This window comes from Thamnophis elegans, chromosome 2 (genome assembly GCF_009769535.1).
Source record: "Thamnophis elegans isolate rThaEle1 chromosome 2, rThaEle1.pri, whole genome shotgun sequence".
In the NCBI taxonomy this organism is placed as follows: Eukaryota; Metazoa; Chordata; class Lepidosauria; order Squamata; family Colubridae; genus Thamnophis; species Thamnophis elegans.
This window is the reverse complement of record NC_045542.1, coordinates 30,320,544-30,345,463: the sequence shown is the minus strand read 5'-3', so window position 1 is coordinate 30,345,463 and position 24,920 is coordinate 30,320,544. Positions and strand designations below refer to the sequence as shown.

The window sequence follows — 24,920 nt, the reverse complement described above, 5'->3', positions numbered from 1 at the left end:
GTATCTTGGATCAGGTTTGGATGGAGGACAAATAAATATTAAAATTAATTAATACTATTAATATAAAAGAATTAATATAAAATATAATAGAAAAACAATCCCACTAGCAAAAGACCATATGGGGTGAAAAAAATCCACCACCATTTTGCTTTGGCATCTCTCAGTCCACCATGTCAGTTTCCCGGGAAGGAAAGCTAGAGGAGGCCTGTGTTTGAGTATCACTGGCAACCTGTGTGGAGTTCTCTAAGAACAAACTGGTGATGGACAAAGCTCTAACCTAGGCACAAGCAGAGCAGGGAATCTTGGTTAAATAATATTTCAGGCAGAAGGCTTTGTTGGCCTTTGGGAGAGGCCTACGCAGAAAGATTTTTCTCCTCTTCTTATTCCCTGTAGTTGTAGAGCGGGTAAAACTCTGCATATGTTGGCATGGGATTAAACTGAAAGCTAAGGCTTAGAATGTAGACGCTGGTAATGTATCAAAGCTTGCTAACTGCTGAATTATGCTTTTCACTTCCAATAAAAAAAGAGCTGGGAGGTTTGTTGTTGTTGTCTGGTGAACCTTGTCTGGTTACTTTTTCTGAATACAGCAAATACAAATATCAAGTCTCATGGTTCTGAGGTATATTGTGGGTTGTGTAACTGACCCTTGGAAAAGACTGATCCTCAGTAGTCACTTTTAAGTGGGGACTGCAAAGAAGTGTGTTGTTAAACCTTAACATGATACTACCACATTTTGGGAAAATAATGTGGTACATTTGTTTAATGTCACCCCATGCTTATTTTTCTGCCTACTAATTTTAGATTTCAAGTACTGAATTACTTTGGGTGAAGCTTGATAAAATGTCATGTTGAGCATCTTGGATATTAGCTAGCAAGCTAAGTTGATATAACTGCAAATTTAGAATCAAAAATCAAATCCTGCCTTGTCTATGCATTAAATGTCTCTTATGCCCAGGGGTGGGTTCCTGTTGGCATTACTACTGGTTCGGTGCCTGAAAAATTCAAAGTTACAGTTGCACTGAAAAAAGTGACTTTTGACAAGTTTTCACACTTATGACGATTGCAGCATCCGCATGGTCAAGTGATCAAAATTTGGATGCTTGGCAACTTGTTCATGGCTACAGTATCCCGGGGTCATGTGATCACCTTTTGCAATCTTCTGACAAGCAAATTCAATAGGAAAACAAGATTCACTTAACAACCGTATTGCTAACTTGACAACTGCAGCGATTGAATCTGAATAGCTATTTATCAAACCACTTTCTCTTGAATTATCAGATCAGGATATGTAATGGCATTTATTTTTATATATCGGCATTTATTTAGGTCGTTTATTTAGTCAATTTATAATCCAGAGTAATCACTAAACTTTAAGAAATCAGTAATATATTAAAAACAAGATTAAATAAAAGCCTATAACAAAACCAATATTAAACTGTGTCATGTTTAAATTCCTAGTACACTGCGTTCTGTTTACTTTTGCAGAACAAATTGGGAAATACATTTAGGAACTTGTCTTCACTTGGCTAGACTCTGATTAAAATAAACATAAACATAGAATCCATCTTTGCGGCACGGACCAATGAGGTTTTCTGTCCGTTTATAATAGCAAATGGGGGAAGGGACCGCTATTGAGTTTTCTGAATGTATAGAAAATCAAATTATGATAGAACAACCTTAAGGCATTTCCAATTGCTTGTACCTATGGCGAGTTAACTGCCAACGAGTACAAGTGGGTTTCTCTCTAACAGAACTTGGAATAAAATAATGCTTAGTTGCAAGGATAGGGAACTGCCCCGCCTGGATAGAGAACTTGGTTTCCTAGTGTAGGAGTGTAATAAACTCTCGCATCTGCCACTTTTCTTCATTTGCATCATTACTGATGGCTGCTTTAGAATCGAGTCTGAGGATTTTTGGCATCATTAAAATCAGTAATTTTATTGTCTCTCCAGACCATTTTAAATATACTATGGCTAACAACAAAGCATAGATATCTTGATATGAGATATTCTTGTTTTTAATGTAAAACTAATTCATTTTAGGCATTACAATTTAAAACTAAAATCTAAACAGTGTGTCAGGTGAGCAAACTGTTTAGTACAGAAAGAAAAGATGGAAAGAAAGAAAGAAAGAAAGAAAGGAGAGAGGGAGAGAGAGAGAGAGAGAGAGAGATAATAAAAATCACATTTCCATGTGCTTAAACTACAAAGCGCTCGCACCATGTGAAACTCGCCCCACGAGACCCATGGCACCCGAGATGGACAACCGCAAAAGAAGCCATCCAGAGGCTCAGCCGCCATTTGCTTCCTGGATCAAAGATGATCCGGAGCTTTCATTCGTCCATTTTCTCTTTGTGGCTGCTGTTTCTGCTGCTGGGGCTCCTGCCCCCCCCCATCCCTCACAGATGTTGAGACCGAGGCTGCTTTGTTTGAGCAGGGGGTTGGACTACAAAACCTCCAAGTGGATGACTCTGCTTAGTGCTTAACTGTTTAAAAAAGCCTCTAAAAAAGCATCCTCTACAGGAGGAGGCAGGAATATGACATGCCTCACCTACGTCAGGAATTTTTCGGCTTTTAACCCTTGCTTAACTCTGCTCGAGTGATCATAAAACGCCTAAAGTCAGAGTAGATGAGGCCCGTCATTCTCCTGCCTCCTCCTGAAGAGGGCACTTTTTAAGAGGCTTTTTTAAACAGTTAAGCACTAAGCAGCATCATCCACTGTGACTCTGGCAGCAACTACCTCAGCCTGACCTCAGCTCTTGCCTTTACATTGTTTTTTCTTTTCAATGTGACAGTGGTAAGGCTCTGCCTCCCCTGCCTCCCCTGACTGCACGTCACTGCTCCTGGTTCAGTGGTGGGTTCCGGATCCCATCACAACTGGTACGCTGAGCATAGGACCAGGTGTCCCGGTTGGGCACGCATGCTGTGTATGCCACCACCCTGCGGCACCCAGCTGCTCAGCAGTGGTTTCTGCAGGGGCAGCACGCTTTGCACGCATGCACAATTGGCCAGTTGCGTTATACTGTAAATTGCCATAGAACGAGGGCTGGTGGGTGGGCCAAACAAGCCACTGTACCAATGTGGTGGCCACTGCTCTGGCTACTACCAATACATCCTCTGGAAATCTATTCTTACTCCCACAGCATTCAAAGCATGTTCATCCCAAATTGTATAACTGAAAGATATTTTTACGTAACTAAAAGAGTTGTTGTCGCTTTAAGGAAGAACTGGAACAGATTCAAACTGATGACCTGATGTAGATGCTTTCCGTAGGTCACATCATTAAAAGAACTGTGAGTAACTGGAAGTATTTCAAGGAAATCATTGAGGGAATCAAGCAGGAAGGGTTTCTTTTCTTCCATCAAAGACGATGCTGGTTTTCATCTTCCAACAATGCCTGAAAATCCTCATCCTGCCCATCTATGTGCTTGCCTATTTTGGCTTATGGGATCCTATTTGCAAAAAAACTTTCCCAATTTTCATGAATCAGCTCAGCAAACTGTACAATAAAAAAATGTGCAAGGAAAAGGAGAAGCTGTTCCATAACATGCGCGACTATGCTGATGCTTCGGGAAAGCTCCACCTGCTAGAGATTGGCGTGGGCACCGGCCCCAACTTTCAGTTTTATCCCCCCAACACTCGCGTGACCTGCTTGGACTACAACCCCAACTTTCAAAAATTCCTCCTGAACAGCATGGCTCAAAACACACACCTCCAGTTCGAGAATTTTGTGGTCGCCTCCGCTGAGAACATGACTTCATTGTCGGACAACTCTGTGGACGTGGTGGTTTGCACAACCGTGTTTTGCTCTGTGAAGAACACCCAGGCTGCATTGAAGGAGATCTTGCGAGTGCTCAGACCCGTAAGTCAAAGGGCAAAGAGAGAAAGTTAATTCTGGTGTGTCCAGACAAATGAATAATGGGCACTAGGTAGGTGCACATACACACTAGGCAGGTGTGCATGGGTTCAAGGGCTTTAGATTCCACAAAAACAACATCTCTCTGCTGCTCTTTATGCTGCTCATTTTCGGGCTTAACATAAACTGGATCCCTGGCCAAATTTTTTCACTTTTTAAAGCATTTTTTCCCTGCCAATTTGCCCAAACCGAGAGGGGGGAAATGCTTGAAAAAGGGTGGGGGAAAGCTTCCAAGGATCGTTCAGCTCAGCTGGATGGCTTGAAATTTTGTTTAAAACTTTAATTAACAATAATGTTATTGTTAGTTGCAAAGTCGTGTTTGACCCATTACTATTCCATGGACAACGTTCCTCCAGACCTTCCTGTTCTCTTCCATCCATTTAAGCAACACCTATGTGTCACGTTCTGAGCATGCGGTAAAATAAAGTTGTTTAAGCGGGAAGTACTCGACAGCCGATTGGCTGGTCGTTTGACAGCTCCAGTATAAAAAGGGACTGTCCAAACGAGCAGCGCGCGTTCCTGTCTGAAGTCGGTTCTGAATGTTAGCCTGTACTTGTTAGGGAATAAACTTGTTAGCCTTTATTCCTGTCTCTGCCTCAGTTCTTCTGGCTACCCAAGGGTCCTGGTATACAATACTATGCATTAGGGTACTGGAGACTAAAACATACAGGAACTGGGCAGGCTAGTCTAGTGAAGAGAAGGACCAGGGGAGACATGATAGCAATGTTCCAATATTTGAAGGGCTGCCACACAGAGGAGGGGGTCAAGCTATTTTCCACAGCATCTGAAGGGCAGACAAGGAATAATGGATGGAAACTCACCAAGGAGAGATTCAACATAAAAATAAGGAGGAATTTTCTGACAGAGAACTATCAACCAATGAAACGGAAGTTGCCTCGAAGTTGCAGGGGATTCATCACTTGAGACTTTTAAGAAGAGATTGGACTGCCAATTGTCAGAAATGGTGTAGGGTCTTCTGCTTGAGCGGGGGTGGGGGGTGTTGGACCAGGTGACCTATAAGGTCTCTTCCAACTCTGTTAATCTGTTAAAGAAAAATTAAACCATGTTTAGACAAAAGACAGATAAGCCTCTAGAGCTAGAACTTCTGGGTGTGCTTCTCGTCTGGATTATCTTGCTAAGCTTATTTTTATGATATATAAAAGCATATATAGGTTTTAACTTGGCACCAAAATCTCCACTATAATGTTTTTTTAAAAAGGAAAAATAACACCATGCACCAGCTTGCTGCTAGAGGTGGCTGATGGGATAAGACCTCATCCCCATCCTGTCCATCTCTTAGCTCTCTTAGTTTCAGTTTTAGTAAAATTTAGTAAAGTTTTTAATAATATTTTAATCTGTGTAATTTTACTTTTTTAATTACTTTTTACCTGTTTTATAACTTGTAAGCCACCCAAAATCACCTCAAAAGGGAGATGAGTGGCATAAAAATGTAATAAATACACAGTGATGCTTAAAATTTTGTGAACCCTTTTGAATTTTAATATAAATTCTAAACTGAGATAAGGATAAACCAATATGCGGAAATGTAGTGAACTGATACAGCTACTTAAGCACCTTCCTTAAATAAAAAAAGGCCAATTCTGCAGTTTTCCTAGAACTTCAATCTCCTGTAAATCATTCATGGCTAAATTGCATTCCAGCTTCATTTTGTCTCTATACTTAATTATTGCTTCATGTCCCCAGGAAGTTTTATGACAACAATCTTGATCACAGTGGAAATACAATGTTTAATTTCTATATTGTATTATTTTACTCTGTAACCCTACTTGGAGATATTTGACAGAGGGATGCTCCTTGTTAAAAGAGACCTGGAAGGATTTGGAGAACGCGGGGTTTTCTAAACTGTACTTGCAACACTTCATGGCCCCGTTGCCTCTAACTATAGTTTGTCCCCATATTTATGGATATGCTGTGAAGTAATTTAAGAGAAAGCATCTTTCTCTTAAAATCAGATTTTTGACTTTAAGGAATTAAGAGTGACAATGCATACGCTACACTAAGAAAAGTGTTTCCTCTATTCTATACAATTTGGAGTGGACAAAGGATCCTAAAAGTTCAGGCCGCACTAAACCTAAATCAGGGATGTCAAACTCAAAGCCTGGGGGCTGGATCAGGCCCATGGAGTGCTTATATGGGGCCACCCTGGAAACAGCAAAGGACTGGCCAGTGGTGCCTTTGCCAGAAAAAAATGGAGCTTGGGAGGTCCGTGCATGGCCTCCTCAAGCTCTGTTTTCATTGGCAGAGGGCTGCAGGAGACCATTGCAGCAAAAACGGAGCTTGGAAGCCTGTTTTTGCTGACAGAGTGCTCAAACCACCATAGGCACCCTCGACATGAGTGACGTTGAGCTGGCCATGCCCACCCGGGCCATGTCCCCTTCTGCCCCCTCCCCCCCCCGATCAAAAACACTGTCAATGAAATTGAGTTTGACATATTTGATATAAATGGGTACCTTGGATCAGATTTGGATGGAGGACAAATAAATATTAAAATTAATTAATACTATTAATATAAAAGAATTAATATAAAATATAAAAGAAAAACAATCCCAGGAAATCTTGGTTAAATAATATTTCAGGCAGAAGGCTTTGTTGGCCTTTGGGAGATGCCTACGCAGAAAGATTTTTCTCCTCTTCTTATTCCCTGTAGTTGTAGAGCGGGTAAAACTCTGCATGTGTTGGCATGGGATTAGACTGAAAGCTAAGGCTTAGAATGTAGACACTGGTAATTTATCAAAGCTTGCTAACTGCTGAATTGTGTATTTCTTTGTTTTACTTATGCTTTTCACTTCCAATAAAAAAGAGCTTGGAGGTTTGTTGTTGTTGTCTGGTGAACCTTGTCTGGTGACCTTTTCTGAATACAGCAAATACAAATATCAAGTCTCATCGTTCTGAGGTATATTGTGGGTTGTGTAACTGACCCTTGGAAAAGACTGATCCTCAGTAGTCACTTTTAAGTTGTTAAAAGTGATATTGAGAGATATTGTTGTTTTTTTTAATGTAAAACTAATTCATTTTAGGCGTTACAATTTAAATCTAAAATCTAAACAGTGTGTGTCCGAGGGAGGTCAGGTGTGCAAACCGTTTAGTACAGACAGATGGAAAGAAAGAAAGAGGAAGGATGAAAGAAAGAAAGAAGGAAGGAAAGAAAGGTGAAAGAGAGAATAAAAATCGTGTTTCCACGTGCTGAAACCGCGAAGCGCTCACACCACGTGAAACTCGCCCCATGAGACCCGCAGCACCCGAGACGGACAACCACAAAAGAAGCCATCCAGAGGCTCAGCTGCCATTTGCTTCCTGGATCAAAGATGATCCGGAGCTTGATCCAGAGCTTTCGCTCGTCCATCCTCTCTTTGTGGCCGCTGTTTCTGCTCCTGGGGCTCCTACCCCCCCCCCAGCCTCCCTCACAGATGGTGAGACCGAGGCTGCCTTGTTTGAATAGGGGGTTGGACTAGAAGACCTCCAAGGTTCCTTCCAGCTCTATTCTGAATTTAACCATTTCATTTAACTTAACCTGTTCGGTGTTCCGTAAGGCAATGGCCCTAGATTGAGCTTGCTTCCAAAAAACCGAGTGGCAGAAAGCACTGCTGTTATTAGGAAAGCGGCTCCCTGCAGCCCCAAGGGCGTCTCTAACCGTCGCCCCAGGCCCCAGCTGGAAACCTCCGTAAGGAAAGAGCTCCGCTTGTCCCCCTGAGATTTCTGCAATCTCCTGTCAACCAGCATCAGATTCCTCTCTCATCCTCCCCTCTTTTGGCTGCGAATGTGAGCCCAGAGTCCGGAATCTCCAGCTATTTCTCACTGGACAAGTAGGAACAAATTCAGAACTAGATCTAGAAGAACAGATTCACCATACACAGACACAAGGTTACCTTGGGTCATTCCTAAGCCATTCTTTCCTCTTGCCCAGAAGAGAAGGTGAGGGTTGCTGAGGAGCTAATTGCCTAACCTGAAGTTGGCTCCTATCCGCAGGAGGTGGAGATAGTAGCCTGGAACTGGGTTTTCCTGCTCCACTTTGAAAGTGTTTCCAGCTTGGATTGACATGAAACCAGTTCTGCACTTTCACTGCTTTGCTTTCATTCAACTCAATGACAGCAGTTCTTTTGAGGAATGTAAGGAGCTGCCATCACATCCCCCACCCCAGGGAGCACTAATCACACCCTGTATTCCCAAATCCTGGGTATATCTGCCCTGAAGTAAAATGTGGTGGTGTGAACGAGTCCACTATGGTTTGTGAACTAGGTCTCCACTGTTTGGCAATTTCTACATCTTCAACAAGCAGAAACACTGGCTCGTTGACTCCTAACCACACAAACAACCTGTGGTTAGGGCATAAAAGTAGTGCTGAGCAAGGGTTGATGAATCACTGCCCCAAGATAATAAATCGGTGAATATCTTTTTTTTTTTTTAAGTGAGTGAAAATGACAAGTATTCTGCCAATTTATCCTTCTAAGTCAAACTACAGGCAGGTAAAACTGGGATTCTGCTTTCTTTAACCAGTCAGCTATAGCAGTAGACATGCCAAATGGGAAGTTGTTAAGTACAAGGAGAAGTTGGTGAAGGAGTCTCACACAAAAGCTCTATCAGTGGAAACTGCACACCGTAATAAGTATCCTACTATTCCCCACTGTTTTGTTACAGACAAGAGAAATGTACAGGTGTTGAGCAGTGACTGCAGGAAACTTCATGGGCGCATACTGTAGACCGTCTCTCGTCCAACTTTCAATTGATAACTTGGACCTGGGGTGGGAGGGTGTTTGAGAGTTTCAAAGATCAGAATACTTATTACCTTGCATATGGTTGAATATAGCCCCATTGTGTATTACAGTCATAGAATTACTTGAACAATAAAGCATTAACAATACAATTTTTAAAAGATTGTTCATGTGGAGATACAATACTGTATGTCTACGAAGAGGCTCAATCATCCAGGTCATGGTTGTCCCAAAGGTGCTTTTTTCCAAAAAGCAACTGAATTTCCTTGGGGTATTTTTTGGGGGGTGGGGGGTTGCTTGTTTGTAAAACGTTTCCCTTCATATACATTGAAGAAGCTTCTTGGCTAAGAAGCAAAATGTTTTCAAAGGGAAAAAAATCAAGCAAGAAAGTCCATTTGTCTTTTAGAAAAAGCACCTTTAGGACAAATGTAGAGATACCAAAGAAGCTCTACAATGGAAAAATCACATGATGTAGGACTAGTGTTCCTTCTTTCCAGTACAAAGCAGTACCTTGTCATGTGGATAAGGTATTTTTAAAAAGAGGCTGCAAAGGCATACTTGTGTCACAGTTAGGTGCAAGTGGGGGAAAGATCTGTCATTATGCCCATATTACCTCTATGAATGCTTTGAAAGTGGGTAATAAGAACAGTTTGTTCTCTAAGAAGAAACTGGTACTATGTTTCCCTGAAAATAATTTAGATCCTAAAAAGTTGGCTTCTATGTATCCGAATGTACAGCCTAAATGTTGGAGGTGTGGTTCTCTCGATGCTACATATTATCATATATGGTGGACCTGCCAAAAGGTTAAGGCATTTTGGATAAAAATATGGTGGGTCATGCAAAATATTTTTAAAAGAAGGATAAAGTTTATTCCTCAGTTATTTTTACTAGGTATATGTACGGACTTTACAGTGGTAGAGACTAATTTGATTCTGCACCTAATAACTGCAGCAAGACTGTTGGTGGCGCAATACTGGAAGAAGGAAGACTTGCCTACAATCCAAGAATGGATATTGAAAGTCACAAACTTAGCCGAGATGGCTAAAATATCGGCATATCTTAAAGATCATTCAAATGAGAGATATAAACGAGACTGGAAAAAATGGATTGACTATATACAAAATAAATACGGGACCAAGAAATTCCAGTTAGCCCATGCTTAAGATCGGAAATGATTTAAACTGTTAAAAGTTAGTTCAGTAAGAAGAAGCTAAGGTCAATGTAGAATGTCATTAATTTCTTTATTTCTTTTTTCTCAATAGATTTTTGACTTGGTTAGTTAAAAATCCATACCGTGTACAGGTTCTGGGAAGTCGGGGGGGGAAGGAGGAGGGGGGTTGGGGGTGGAGGGAGGGAGGGAGGGAGGGACACAAAAAAAATTGTACTTCAATGTCTTAATGATTGACAAATGATGAAATATTTGTGTTTTTTTTTTAAAGAAATAAAATAAATATTTGGGGAAAAAATAATACTTCGGGTCGAAGGTTTTGTTGGCGTTTAGGAGAGGACAAAGCAGAAAGATTTTTCTCAGCTTCTTATCCCCTGCAGTTGTAGAGTGGGTAAAACTCTGCATATGTTGGAAAGTCTTGACGTCGTTGTGAAACGACAAACTTTTCTGGAGCTCCAGGATCACCGTCGAATTCAAGTCGCCTGGGCGGTCCAATCGGACCTAAACTAGAGCTATAAATCCTACTTATAAAATATAAACATGAAAGAGAAAAAATGATTACAATCAATATAAATGAACTTAATTCAGCAATTAAAAGAAGAATACTTCACAAATTAGAAAAATTTAAATTGGACATAATTTGTCTACAAGAAGCACATATTCAAAAACAACATGAACATTTATTGGTACAGCCAAAACTTGGAAAAATGTTTACTGCATTGGCAGGCTGTAAGAAAAAAGGAGTGATTTTTATACTAAAGATAAAATTCCAACAAAACAAATTTATACAAATGACGATGAAAGAATTCTGATGGTGGAAATTATTGATAACACTAAGAAAATACTTTTAATTGCAATTTATGCCCCCAATGATAAACAAGATGAATTCTATAGAAAACTACACAAAACCATCTTTCCGAGAAACCTACCACTGCTTGGGATGTTATTGAATCCTGCAACTGTGGCTTATTCAAAAGCCACAGCTTATTTCAATGACTAAATCCAGGGAGCCCGCCCCAATGGAGCCCCTGAAAAGAGAAGAAGCTGGGCAGCAGACAAGAAAAAGGAGCAGGTCTCCCATTGACTTGGCTTTTCAACCTTTCTTGAAGCAATCTAAGATTGAGGACTTTGCTTTGGCTTGGTCTTCTGGCCGGGGAGCTTCTGAGGGCATCACCCCCAGAGCTGAGAATGAAGACTTACCTGAAACTGTGTTCCCTAACCACCCCTTGCATGAGCCTACCCTTGTAGAACTTTTGGCTCACTGGTTGCAGAAACTACAGTGAGCATTCAGCTCCAGCTTGATAGGATAGTAAGTACTCTAAACTACTTAGTCTCCTGGACTACCAGTGGGTGTTCCAGGATGATCACTCGGCAGTCGGTGGCAGTGACAGGGTGTTCCCTGCCAAATCCCAGGAAAAGCTTTAATAAAAGCACTGGCCAATGAAATCCTGGTCAACGAAATTCTACCAACAGACTAAATTCTGCTTCCCATGACGCGAATAGCTGGTCTTACAGCCAAACCAGTGGCCCTCATTATTAATCCCATTAACAGCAATTTACCTTACTGGAGTTCAACACAACTAGCAAGGGGTCATCTATTAAAGTTATTGGGGCTAAAAGCTGATGATTTGAAGAAGGTCGAACCTTAACCCTCCCCTGAATACTGCACCAGAGTGCTACTTAGTTTCGCTAATTCTAACATTCCAAAACTACTGTTCAGAAGAGGATCCTAGTTAAGATCTTGGCATTTTGCCAAGAAGAGTCTTCAAATATGTATCGATTAAGCCACTTTTGAGTAATCGACAACTTGTGAGTGGCAGGAGATTTATTGCCCACAAAATATCTTGGAGTTAATATTTTAACTTCAAATGGGAAATTATACAAGCATAATTATGAACCACTCTGGCATAGTATACAAACGGAGATGAAAAGGTGGGAGAAACTGCATTTATCTTTGCTGGGAAGGATAGCAGCAGTGAAAATGAATATTTTACCAAAATTTGTTTCAAATGTTATCAATACTCAAAAGAGATGTGAATCTTTTAGAATGGCAGAAGGGTATCAACAAATTTGTATGGGCAGGAAAGAAGCCGAGGGTAAAGATGAAAATAATGCAAGATGTAAATGAAAGAGGAGGATTGAAATTACCAAATTTAAAATTATATTATGATGCAGTGGTCTTATCTGCAATTAGTGATTGGATCCATTTAACCAATGACAGAATATTGAATATTGAGGGACATGATTTGGTATATGGTTGGCATGCTTACTTGTTATTTAACAAAAAACTGGATAAGAATTTCAAAAATCATATTTTAAGAAATGCCTTATTGCGGGTTTGGAAAAAATATCAACATAAACTAAATGACAAATTGCCCATGTGGGCAATTCCTAGACATGCAATTGAAAATATGAATATAGAACAAAAACACGATAGAACCACTTATAGACAACTCCTTATTATAGAAAGAGGGGTGTTGCAATTAAAATCCTTAGAGGTACTTAAAAAAGAGAAGGTAGTTCAAACGTGGTTTCAGTATGGCCAATTACAGGCCAGGTGGAAAATAGACCAAAAAACAGGCTTTGTAATAGCTGAGGATAACTTGTTTAAACAAATAAGAGATCAAAGTTTAATGCACATAAAGAGGATATATAATGTATATTATGAATCCAAACAGATGGATCCAAACAGATGGATTCAGAAACCGAAATGGTTAAAGACTGTATGATAAAATGGGCTCAGAATATTGAAGAACCTATAATGCTGGACACATGGGAAAAAATATGGGTAAGAAATGTAAAATTTACACAAGCACAAAATTTGAGAGAAAATTTTTATAAGATGTTTTATAGATGGCACTTAGATCCCAAAAAGCTTGCTTCTATGTATTCAAATGTTCAGCCTAAATGTTGGAGATGTGGTTCTTTTGATGCTACGTATTTTCATATATGGTGGACATGTCGTAATGTTAAGGCATTTTGGATAAAAATTTGGTGGATCCTGCAAAATATCTTCAAAAAAAGGATAAAATTCACTCCCCAGCTGTTTTTACTAGGTATATGTATTGACTTTGTAGCAGTAGAGATTAATTTGGTTCTGTACTTAATAACGGCAGCAAGACTCTTGGTGGCGCAATACTGGAAGAAGAAAGACCTGCCTACAATTCAAGAATGGACTTTGAAGGTTATAAACTTAGCCGAAATGGCAAAAATTTCAGCATATCTTAAAGAACATTCAAACGAGAGGTATAAGCGAGACTGGAAAAAATGGATTGATTATATACAAAGCAAATGCGGGACTAAGAAACTCCAGATAGCTTATGCTTAAAATCAGTAATAACTTAAACTGTTAAAAATTTGGGTAACAGCAAGAAGCTGAGTTCAATGTAGAGATATTTTAGACTGTGATTGTCAAAAAGTTATACCATGCATGGGCTCTGGGAAGTCGGGGGGAGGGAAGGGAGGTGGGGATCTAGGGGGAGGGGGGAAATATAATATGTGTTAAATTTTAAAGCATGATTGCACTTGTATACTGTGGTTTTTTAATGTTAGTGTCAAAACAGAACAAACTGAATATATTGGAAGGTAATAGAAGTATACCGAAGGGAGGAGCTGAGTGAAAGAAGAAGGAGAGTAGAGAGGGTGAGAGAGAGGAGGAGGAGAAGGAAGGGAGGGAATGGATTAAGAGAGGGAGTGATAGGGTTAGGGTTAGATAGAGGGGGAGGGGAAGTAGGTGTAGAGGGGTATGAGAGAAGGAAGAATGAAAGTTGGAGGGGGATGAAAGAGGGTGTATGGTGGGCTAAGGCAGTATATTGGGTTTGTACTGTAGGGGGCATTTTCTATAAAAGTGAGGGCTGTGTTTATTACCCAATGTTATATGCCTCGGTTGCACAGTAAACATGTGATTGTATAGAATGAAATGGAAATAAAAAAGACTTGTGGGAATAAAAAAAAATCGTCAGTGGCATATATTAATGAGCCAACTTCAAATGCTATTCTGGATATTGCAACATGTATTAGCTATATACCTACTTCTACAAAAGCCTCAGCTGGCGTTCCCTCAGATGATAGGCTAACTGCTCCTCCTACAATTGGCCAAATCAGCCCCTAGCAGCACGTAACAACTTACCAGGAAGCTTCCCTTGATTTGATCAGCTGGGAAGAGGTGGCCCCAAAAGAAGCAACATCAGCTCAGGGCACCCAAGGTCTCTTGGTAGATGGGTCCCAGATCAATGTCTCTGGGATTCCACCTATCTATGGGACTGATCTGTGTCAGGATGGCTTTTGGAACCAGGAGGAGACACGGCTCTTTGGCTCCTTTAGTGTGCTTCCTCAATCGGAAAGAGCCCAAATCATAAAGCGTCTGGATGCAATTAAGTTCAAGCTTTGGAGTCTATCACTCTCTGACAAGGATTCCTTTGGACCTCAGGGAGTTTATACTGATTTACCAGCGGAAGCTCCATTGGCGTTTTCTCCAAAATGTTTATTTCGTAAATCTGGAGATGCAGGGCTAACTCAAACTCCGCTTGATGATATTGCCGAATACCTTCCAGCTAAGCAACCAGTCAGTGCCACAAGTACGAACTGGAGTACGTTTAGAGTCTTACAGCCCCATGAGCAAGGCTCGCCTCCCCACTCTGTTCCCCTGCTTTTGCCTCCCAAGAGGATGACCCTGTCATCTAATAATGGATGTATTTTTTTTTATGCAAAGAGTGCTCTGGAAAAAATTAACCACACAGAATAACTAGTAAACTCGGTTACTCGCCCCCCTGCATACTCAAGTGCCTTTCGTGGAACATTGCAGGCTAGGGGCAAAGGTGTGGTACTACAGAATTTGTTAACTATATCCATTCATACAATGTGATCCTGCTCCAAGAGACCTGGGCTTGTGATAAGATATCCTTTTCAGGTTTACGGCCATTTTGTTGGCCACTATTAGACAATCTATGGCAGGGAGGCCTAAGGGTGGTCTAGCTTGTTTGGTCTCTACTTCTTTGAAAGTGGAGACAGTGGAACTACCCTCCTGTGGCTCTTTACCTATGGCGCTTTTAATTAAGAAAGGAGAGAGAAAACTGATAGTGTTCAATGGCTATCTTCCCCCGACGAGGAGGCAAGCCAATATCAAGGCTCAATGGGGCACGCTGGAGAACTATATTACTTGTATGGAAACTAAATTCCCAGCATTGTACATTCTTATAGGGGGACCCGTCTGGGAGCTCAAGTCCCCCCAGCGATAGAGACACTCTACCCCCAAGAAACCCTTCAGGCCATAGGTCATTTGACTTCAGCCAGACATTCTAAGGATAAATTAACAAATTTTGCTGGCATTCAGTTAGCCCTTCCAACACAACAAGATAATTCTTAATGGGTGTACCCTAGGTGATCTGGCTGGCGAATTTACTTTTAGTTCCTTACGTGGGAGTAGTGTTATTGATTTTGTGCTGATATCTCAACCTTTAAGAGAGGCAGTCCGTGCTTTTTATGTGGACTGCCTTACGGAGAGCGATCACTACCCCCTGGTTACAATTATTGGGCTTTTTTCAAATATACATCTCCTTTGGGGCCCTCAGATATTAGATCCCTATGTGGCCTCGTACACCTGGAGGATCAAATGGCCTCCCAATACTGAAAGAAAGTTTCACTCCTTTTTATCATCTCCGAAGTGTCTCAACTTGTATAATCAGGTACTAGCAAGTAGTGGCTCGGAGATAGTCTTGGCCTTTGAATCACTAATTAACAGTGTCCAAAGGGAGCTTGGAGCCGTCTGTGGGCCGAGTAGTCCATATCAATCATGAAGTAATCCTTAGAAAACTTCTGGGTCTTCCCCCTTGTGTTGGTTTCACCCCTATGTACCTGGAACTGGGCATTCGATCGGTGGAATGTATGGCCTGGATTAACATCTTTAAATGGTGGTTTTGGGTGCTTTTTCTGGCAGTTCCTGGCAGCTACCTCTCCCTGGCGTTTGCGGACCCCCATATTTCTCGCTGGGATAAAGAGCTGCTGAAGAAGTTACATCTGCTAGATTTTACGGAGGATGCCTTGGGAAACTACAGCCTTAAGGACACCCAATTTAAGGTAGCCCAACGGCTTGTGGACATTGATTTACAATATCTACGAGCCAGAGCCAACAAAACTTGCCCCCCCTGACTCGCAACCAACTTAATCATTATGGATTGAGGATGGCTTCCTATTTTTATACTTTAACCATTCCCAAGTATAGAAGAGCTTTTTCCCTTGCTTGCTTTAATGTCTGCCCTCAGCACTTTTGGATGGTTGTTTTAAGAGACTCCCTATTAATGAGTGGCTATGCCCTTGTGACAGAGCTGAGGTTGAAACTGGAGCACGTCCTTCTATTTTGCCCCATGTATAACACAAACAGATCTAAGTTACTGTCTCTTCTTGAAATCGTCCCTTCTAGATCTAATGGCTGTAATTTGTTTGTATATTGCCTTGGAGACGGCTCCTCATACATCACCTCTCAGGTTTCTAAATTTTTCTTAAGAGCTGTAACCATTAGAGGAGAACGCTGTAATTTCCCTTAGTTAAGCTTTTGGTGGCTGATTGCTATGATGCTAGGATCAATTCTTTTATGTCTCTTTTGTAGTACTCGTGTTTTGGTCTGTGACCATAAATAAAGTGTGTGTGTGTGTGTGTGTGTGTGTGTGTGTGTGTGTGTGTGTGTGTAATTGATTTGGACTATGCTGATATCTGTATGATGGGAGATTTTAATGGAATTGTAGATCAGAACATGGAACTATAAATCACAAAAAACAACAAAGCTAAATAGAAAACCACTCCCAAAATCCTTTTTCAAGATGATAGATGAAATAAACTTAAAAGATGTCTGGAGAGAAAGAAACCCAACAAAAAAACAATATACTTTTTATTCAAATAGACATCTATCATGTTCCAGAATTGACATGGTATGGGCTACAATGGAATTGACTTGTAATGTACAGGAAATTGAGATTGAAACAAGTGCCTGGGCAGATCACAATCCAATTACAATTACATTGAAAGGCCAAAGGATAAGATCTAGATGGACATTAAATAATACTATATTAAAAGAGAAGGACTTCGTTCAGAAAATGGAAAAAGAATTGGCTTTCTTCTTCAAAGAAAATAGAAAAGAAGATAGCAATAGCAGTTAGACTTTTATACCGCTTCATAGGGCTTTCAGCCCTCTCTAAGCAGTTTACAGAGTCAGCATATTGCCCCAAACAACAATCCGGGTCCTCATTTTACCCACCTCAGAAGGATGGAAGGCTGAGTCAACCCTGAGCCGGTGAGATTTGAACAGCCGAACTGCAGAACTGCAGTCAGCTGAAGTAGCCTGCAGTGCTGCATTTAACCACTGCGCCACCTCGGCTCTATGCAGAACCTTTGGGATACAATGAAGGTCTTCACCAGTGGTTTGATAATAGACTATGCAAGAAAGAGAAACATAAAGAAAAGACAAACTTTTAAAGGTTTAGAGAATGACTATAAGACTCTTGAAAAAGTGTTACAGAAATCCCCACAAAAAAGACATTAAAATAAAAATGGACATAAATAAGCACAAAATGGATCTATTGGAAAAGGAGGAATTGGCACAAAAAAATAGAGGTGCTAAACAGAACTACTTTGAAAATGCAAACAAACCAGGTAGATGGTTAGCGTATAAATTGAAAAAAGAGAGAGAATCAAAGAAAACATTGCAATTAAGAGATGTTCAAGGGCAAATCCATTATGGTAAGTTGAGAAGAAGAAAATTATACAAGACTACTATGGTAAGCTGTATGAACAAGAGAATATAGAAGAGGGAGGAATTAAACAATTTCTACAGGAAGCCAATCTCCCTCAGATGCTCAAAGAAACTGAAACAATATTAAAAGGTAAAATAACTATGATGGAGCTAACTGAAGCACTTAAGAAACAAAATAACAGAAAGGCCCCAGGCCCGAATGGCTTACCCGTAGAATTTTACAAGACATTTCAGGAATTGTTGTCCCTCCCACTATTAGAAGTTATGAATGAGGTGATGACCGAGAGCAGGACACCCAAATCATGGTTAGAAGCATATATTACACTTCTGCCAAAAGAAGTGGCTGATCTAACACAAATCAAGAACTACAGACCCATCTCCTTGTTAAACTCAGATTATAAGCTATTTGCTTCGATATTAGCAGAATGATTTAAAAAATATCTAAACAGTTTTATCCACCCCGATCAAAATGGGTTTTTACCAAAGGGACAAATTAAAGATAATATGAGAATAAATTTGGACACTTTGGAGTACTATGAGGCATATTCCAAAAAACAACTGGCTTTGTTGTTTTTAGGTGCACAGAAAGCATTTGACGAGGTGAACTGACGATTTATGTTTCTACAACTGGAACAGATGAATTTTGGTAAGAAATTTACTCAAGCCATACAAACCATATACCACAAACAAACAGCAAAGATAATGATAAATGGAGAACTGACAGATTCTATTGAAATAAAGAGAGGAACGAGACAAGGCTGCCCACTATCACCTTTACTTTTTGTCTTAACATTAGAAGTTTTAAATAGAAAGATTAGAGAAGAGAAAGAAATAAAAGGAATGAAAATTTAAAAAAGAATACAAACTACAAGCATTTGCAGATGATTTGGTTTTTATCCTTGAGGATCCATTAGAAATTGCATCAAAATTGATAGAAAGAATAGAGGAATATGGAAAAGTAGCAGGCTTGAAAATAAATAAAATAAAATGAAGATTCTGACAAAGAATATATCATTGAGACAAAAGAAAGAATTGGCGGAAACTTTGGAGATTCAAATTACAAATAAGGTTAAATATTTGGGGATATATTTAACTGCTAGATGTGGTACATTTAAAGAGAACAACTATCTTAGACTCAAGCAGCAGATTGCGACTGATTTGATGAAATGGGAAAACTTTATCAATGATAGGGAGAATATCTACAATCAAAAATGAACATTTTACCCAGAATACTATATTTGTTCCAGACAATCCCAATTAGATTGGGGAAAGACTATTTTGATGAACTAAATAAAATAGTGTTGAAATTCATCTGGCAAGGGATAAAAGCAAGAATAAAATCAAAATTGTTACAAGACGCTAGAATAAGAGGAGGATTGAGCCTACCTGACTGGGAATTATATTGTCAGGCAATGAACTTGATGTGGATTTAGGAGTGGATAACATTAAGAAATTCTAGAATATTGACTGTAAAAGGACATGACTTGCTGTTGGGATGGCATGCTTTTTTATGGTATAAGGGAACTAATAGGGTTATTTTAGAAGACACTATATATGAGAGGCCTTGTTACTAAATTGGGAGAAGATCAAAAGGCAATATTACCTAAAAATTCCAGTCTGGCTATCAACTATTGAAGCTTTTTCATATCCAATAATATATAAAAAGGAAACAGTTAGATATGGTGAAATATTGAATGCAGAGGGTGAACTTAAATCTATGCAAGAGTTGAAACAGGAAGGAATAGGAATGAATTGGTTTTCATATGTGCAAATACAATCTAGATATGATAAAGATCGTAAAATGGGAGGTTTCTGTGATAAAATGGCTGAATTAGATAAAAATTTGACAGGTACTGATGAAAAAGTAATTAAAAATTATATGGACATCTACTAGAGGTTAAGCTAAAGGAAGAACAAGTCAAAGAAACCAGGATAGCTTGGGGGCAGGGGATTTTGGACATGGGATTGAATTAGAGAAATGGCAGGAATTGTGGTCTCAAAATTATAAAATGACAATGTCAACAGCATATAAGGAAAATTTGTATAAGATGTTTTACAGGTGGCACCTACTCCCAACGAGAATAGCATGAATGTTCAAGAACAAGTAGGAAAAGTGTTGGAAATGTCATCAGACACTGGGCTCATATTACCATATGTATTGGACCTGCATAGAAGCTAAAAGATACTGGACTAAAATCCACATGTGGTTGGAGAAAATGATACAAAAACACATAGACCTTAAATCAGAGATTTTTTATTGGGAATTATACCAGAAACATATAACAAAGATTTGAAATATTTGATTCTAAATGTTTTAACAGCAGCTAGAATTGTATTTGTAAAAAAATGGAAAAATGAGAAAATACCAACACAGGAGGAAGTTATTCGAAAATAATGGAATGTGCTGAAATTAGTAAATTGACATTTGAAATTAGAGAACAAGAAGATGTACAATTTTATAAGGTATGGGACTTGTTTTATCAATGGCTAGATAAAAAAACATGGAAGTGAAAAATGTTGGAGAAGCTTTTCATATTGTAAGAATAATAGAATAAGATAGATGATACTGTAAAGACATCTTATTATTAAATAGACTAACAATTATGAAATGGAATATTAGTATATACATGAATTGAATATCTAGAACATTTTGTTTAAAATGAAGGAATAACAATTATAGTTGAACATATGATGTACAATGATAACAATGTACCTATGTATACTCGATAGACAATCTGTGATTCTATATACAACTGAAAGTAGTGATGCATAAATATAAAATGTTGGAGAATTCTTTCATATTGCAAAAACAATATGAGATAGGTGATTCTATAAAGACATATTATTATTAGACAAATAAAGATGCAATGGAATATTGGTATATATGTGAATCTTGTTTCTAGAACATTTGTTTAAAACAAAGGAATATCAATTGTAACTGAACAATATGATGTACAATGATAATAATGTATCTATTTATGCTTGATGGATAATCTGTGACCATTTGTGGTGATGCACAAATGCTTGTAACCTAATGACATGCTATATGTAATTGATGAGTGTTTTATGTTTCATGTTTTGTTTGTCTTTGTTTGTTTAAAAATAAAAAAACTTTTTTCAAAAAAACCCTCTGCATATGTTGGCATGGGATTAGACTGAAAGCTAAGGCTTAGAATGTAGACACTGATAATGTACCAAAGCTTGCTAACTGCTGAATTATGTATTACTTTCTTGTTTTACTTACTATGCTTTACATTTTTAATAAAAAAAAAGCTTTGGTGTTTTGGTGGGGTTTTTGGGGGGGGTTGCTCTCTGGTGAACCTTGTCTTGTGACTTTTTCCCAATATGACAAATGTAAATATCAGGTCTCGTGGTTCTGAGGTATATTGTAGGTTGTTTAACTAAATGTCAGCGTTCCAAATATCATCCAAAATTAAATCAGAGTCCAAGGCAGAGCTTTCCTCAAAATTCCAATTTATTAAGAGAGACATGTTGGTACATCTGTGAAAACCCGAATCTGAAAGCTTCCTGGGGTTTCCACCCAGTTGAAAGTTCACGATCTTGTCCCCACACCCACAAGCCCATCACATGGTCCAATCTTCCTCTGCCACGCTGGCATTTCCACCCATCCACTTCCGGTCAGGTGCAGAGGTGCAGAGACAAAGAATGACCTTGATTTCTAGAAAGGGATTTTTTTATTTTGAAAACAACACATTCTACACCTTACTATTCCCCCTCCCAATTCCCCAGTAATGAAACAGCATAGTAAAGAAAGAGAGAGTGTGTGGCACGCCAAAGATCCTAAAAGGAACTGGCTGCAGGCCTGACAGGAGGCCTCTCCTCAAAAGGGAGATATTTCCTGAAAAGAGAATAACATAAGGGTTAACATACAAAATTAACCACCTCTTCCTCCCCCCAGCCCGGGGGACCCTTTGGCTTATTGGGTTTTTTGGGGGGGTTGCTCTCTGGTGAACCTTGTCTTGTGACTTTTTCCCAATATGACAAATGTAAATATCAGGTCTCGTGGTTCTGAGGTATATTGTAGGTTGTTTAACTAAATGTCAGCGTTCCAAATATCATCCAAAATTAAATCAGAGTCCAAGGCAGAGCTTTCCTCAAAATTCCAATTTATTAAGAGAGACATGTTGGTACATCTGTGAAAACCCGAATCTGAAAGCTTCCTGGGGTTTCCACCCAGTTGAAAGTTCACGATCTTGTCCCCACACCCACAAGCCCATCACATGGTCCAATCTTCCTCTGCCACGCTGGCATTTCCACCCATCCACTTCCGGTCAGGTGCAGAGGTGCAGAGACAAAGAATGACCTTGATTTCTAGAAAGGGATTTTTTTATTTTGAAAACAACACATTCTACACCTTACTATTCCCCCTCCCAATTCCCCAGTAATGAAACAGCATAGTAAAGAAGAGAGAGTGTGTGGCACGCCAAAGATCCTAAAAGGAACTGGCTGCAGGCCTGACAGGAGGCCTCTCCTCAAAAGGGAGATATTTCCTGAAAAGAGAATAACATAAGGGTTAACATACAAAATTAACCACCTCTTCCTCCCCCCAGCCCGGGGGACCCTTTGGCTTATTGGGTTTTTGGGGGGGGTTGCTCTCTGGTGAACCTTGTCTTGTGACTTTTTCCCAATATGACAAATGTAAATATCAGGTCTCGTGGTTCTGAGGTATATTGTAGGTTGTTTAACTAAATGTCAGCGTTCCAAATATCATCCAAAATTAAATCAGAGTCCAAGGCAGAGCTTTCCTCAAAATTCCAATTTATTAAGAGAGACATGTTGGTACATCTGTGAAAACCCGAATCTGAAAGCTTCCTGGGGTTTCCACCCAGTTGAAAGTTCACGATCTTGTCCCCACACCCACAAGCCCATCACATGGTCCAATCTTCCTCTGCCACGCTGGCATTTCCACCCATCCACTTCCGGTCAGGTGCAGAGGTGCAGAGACAAAGAATGACCTTGATTTCTAGAAAGGGATTTTTTTATTTTGAAAACAACACATTCTACACCTTACTATTCCCCCTCCCAATTCCCCAGTAATGAAACAGCATAGTAAAGAAAGAGAGAGTGTGTGGCACGCCAAAGATCCTAAAAGGAACTGGCTGCAGGCCTGACAGGAGGCCTCTCCTCAAAAGGGAGATATTTCCTGAAAAGAGAATAACATAAGGGTTAACATACAAAATTAACCACCTCTTCCTCCCCCCAGCCCGGGGGACCCTTTGGCTTATTGGGAAACTGTTCATGGAATTGCTTTACTAACCTATCTGCTTTTAGGTCCCAGCTTTTTACCCACGTAGCTTCGGACAAAGGGTACACCTTCCAATGCACTAAGTACTGTAAGCGACCCCTATAATCAATCCCACCACTGCCTCCCTCCCTCTATCTCTCTTATTTTTTAAAGCTTTTTTCCCTTTCCTGAATCAGCAGGGCGGGGGGGGGACTTTTTTTAAAAAAGCTTCTCATGAAGCTTCTGACAGGAGAACAGGTTCGGGGGCGTGGCCAAGCCATCATTACTACCGGTCCTATCCGGTACACCAGATTTTCACTACCTCTTCTGGTGTATGGGACCATACATGGAGGAAGCCACCTCTGAAGGGAAGGGAGAAAGAAGGAAGGAAGGAAGGAAAATCACTTTTCAGCCAGGATAGTCAGCAAAATAGAAAATAAACACTGTCACTTTAAATCAGAACTGAGCATACCTGGCTGTGGAATTCTGGGAGTTGAAGTCCACAAGTTGCAAACTTTGGAGTCCTGCTTTAAATTGAAAAGCTGCTTGGTTTGCAAAGTGACATTCAGCAGTTATTTCGGGGGGGGGGGGTTGCTTCCCACAGAGGGAAGGGAGAAAGAAAGAGAGAGAGAGAGAGAGAGAGAGGGAGAGAGAGAGAGAGAGAGAGAGAAAGAAAGAAAGAAAGAAAGAAAGAAAGAAAGAAAGAAAGAAAGAAAGAAAGAAAGAAGAAAGAAAGATAGCACAGCAATTTAGGGCTAGAATGCTACTCAGATGTCATCTAGTCCAACCGCCTGCTACAGCAGGAAACCTTACATTATCTGGATTATTTTGGTGCCCCTAAAAAAGGGAAATTGCCAGAAAGGAGAAGAGTTTACTAGGACAAAACTGCCATGCAGAGGAGGGCAGAGATAGTCCTTGACTAATGACTACAATTGAGCCCAAAATTTTGCTTGCTAGGCAAGAGCATTGTTAAGTGAGCTTCACCACATTTTACCCAATCCATGACATCTCCTGGTGAGTGACATCAAGTTGGCCACGCCCACCCAGTCACATGACCACCAAGACACACCCACAAAATAGGCCACACCCACAGAATGGGTAGTAAAAAGTTTTGAAACCCACCCCTGGCCTATTTTGTTATCAATATTTCAATTGGGAATCAAACTATGATTGGGAAGAATTGTATGAGACTTACGTAAGTTGTCCTTCTGAGAGGAATACCGCCAACAACATTTTCTGCATAAAATTGACTTTTCTTCATCTATTTGTGAAATTGCTGAGAACTGACATTTGCTTTGAAACAGGCCTGTTTTGTATGGGTGTGTGGCACACATGAGGCAACTTAGGAAAGAGGTGAAAATTGCTCCTCTAAGGCAGGGGTCTCCAACCTGCCTGACTGAGGAATTCTGAGAGTTGGAGTCCACAAGTCAAAGTTGCCAGGGTTGGAGATGCCCGTTCTATGGGAAGGAAAGCTGCTGCTACATTCCCAGAAAGCTTTGTAGGGAAATGAGTCTGGGAGGACTTGTCTGAAAGAGAGGATTGAAGCAGGTCTGGGATCTCGGATATGAAAAATCTTATTCTCTGAAGAGATCCAGCTCTAGCCACAGACCTTCTGTGATCTCAAACCACCAGCCATTAGGCCTCTGCATGCATGTAAAAAGCACACATTTTGGAATCTCAGCATAACAGATACTCCTAAACTAAACAAATTGTGCCTTATACTGTAACGTCCAAAAATGCACTTAGCTCACCAGAATGCCAAAGAGAGACTAAAGAAGAGGTTTGAAAAAAATAACAGCTTGCATTTGTACATAGAAGGAGCTAGGTATACCATTCCACAACATACAGGCAAATAGCATACAGCGAAAGCCCACACCTTGGGGAAAGTATGGCATCTTTTTATACCTTCAGACACATCAGCTTGGTACCCAATTCTGCCCTCCTTCCTTGTATCCCTGCATGTCCGTGCTCTCCTTTGGCAGTACAGCAAGGAAAAGAGGGCCTGAATGCTTAGCAACACAGGTGTTTGCCCGATGACACACCCCACTTCTTGTTTGAGATATGCACCAGGCATAGGGTTGTGCAGAAAAACAACCCAGCAGAAGTGGTGATTAATTC

At 40.1% G+C, this 24,920-nt stretch overlaps 1 protein-coding gene across 1 annotated transcript in view; it reads left to right on the top strand.

Annotated features, from left to right (window-relative positions):
* Positions 1-2,813: 2,813 nt before the first annotated feature.
* LOC116504063 (methyltransferase-like protein 7A) overlaps positions 2,814-24,920 on the top strand; it is a 66,984-nt gene continuing 44,877 nt past the window's right edge. Inside the window, exon 1 of the mRNA XM_032210889.1 lies at positions 2,814-3,861. Within this exon, the coding sequence (XP_032066780.1) occupies positions 3,370-3,861 (492 nt within the window). The 5' untranslated portion in view covers positions 2,814-3,369. The remainder of the gene's footprint in view (positions 3,862-24,920) is intronic.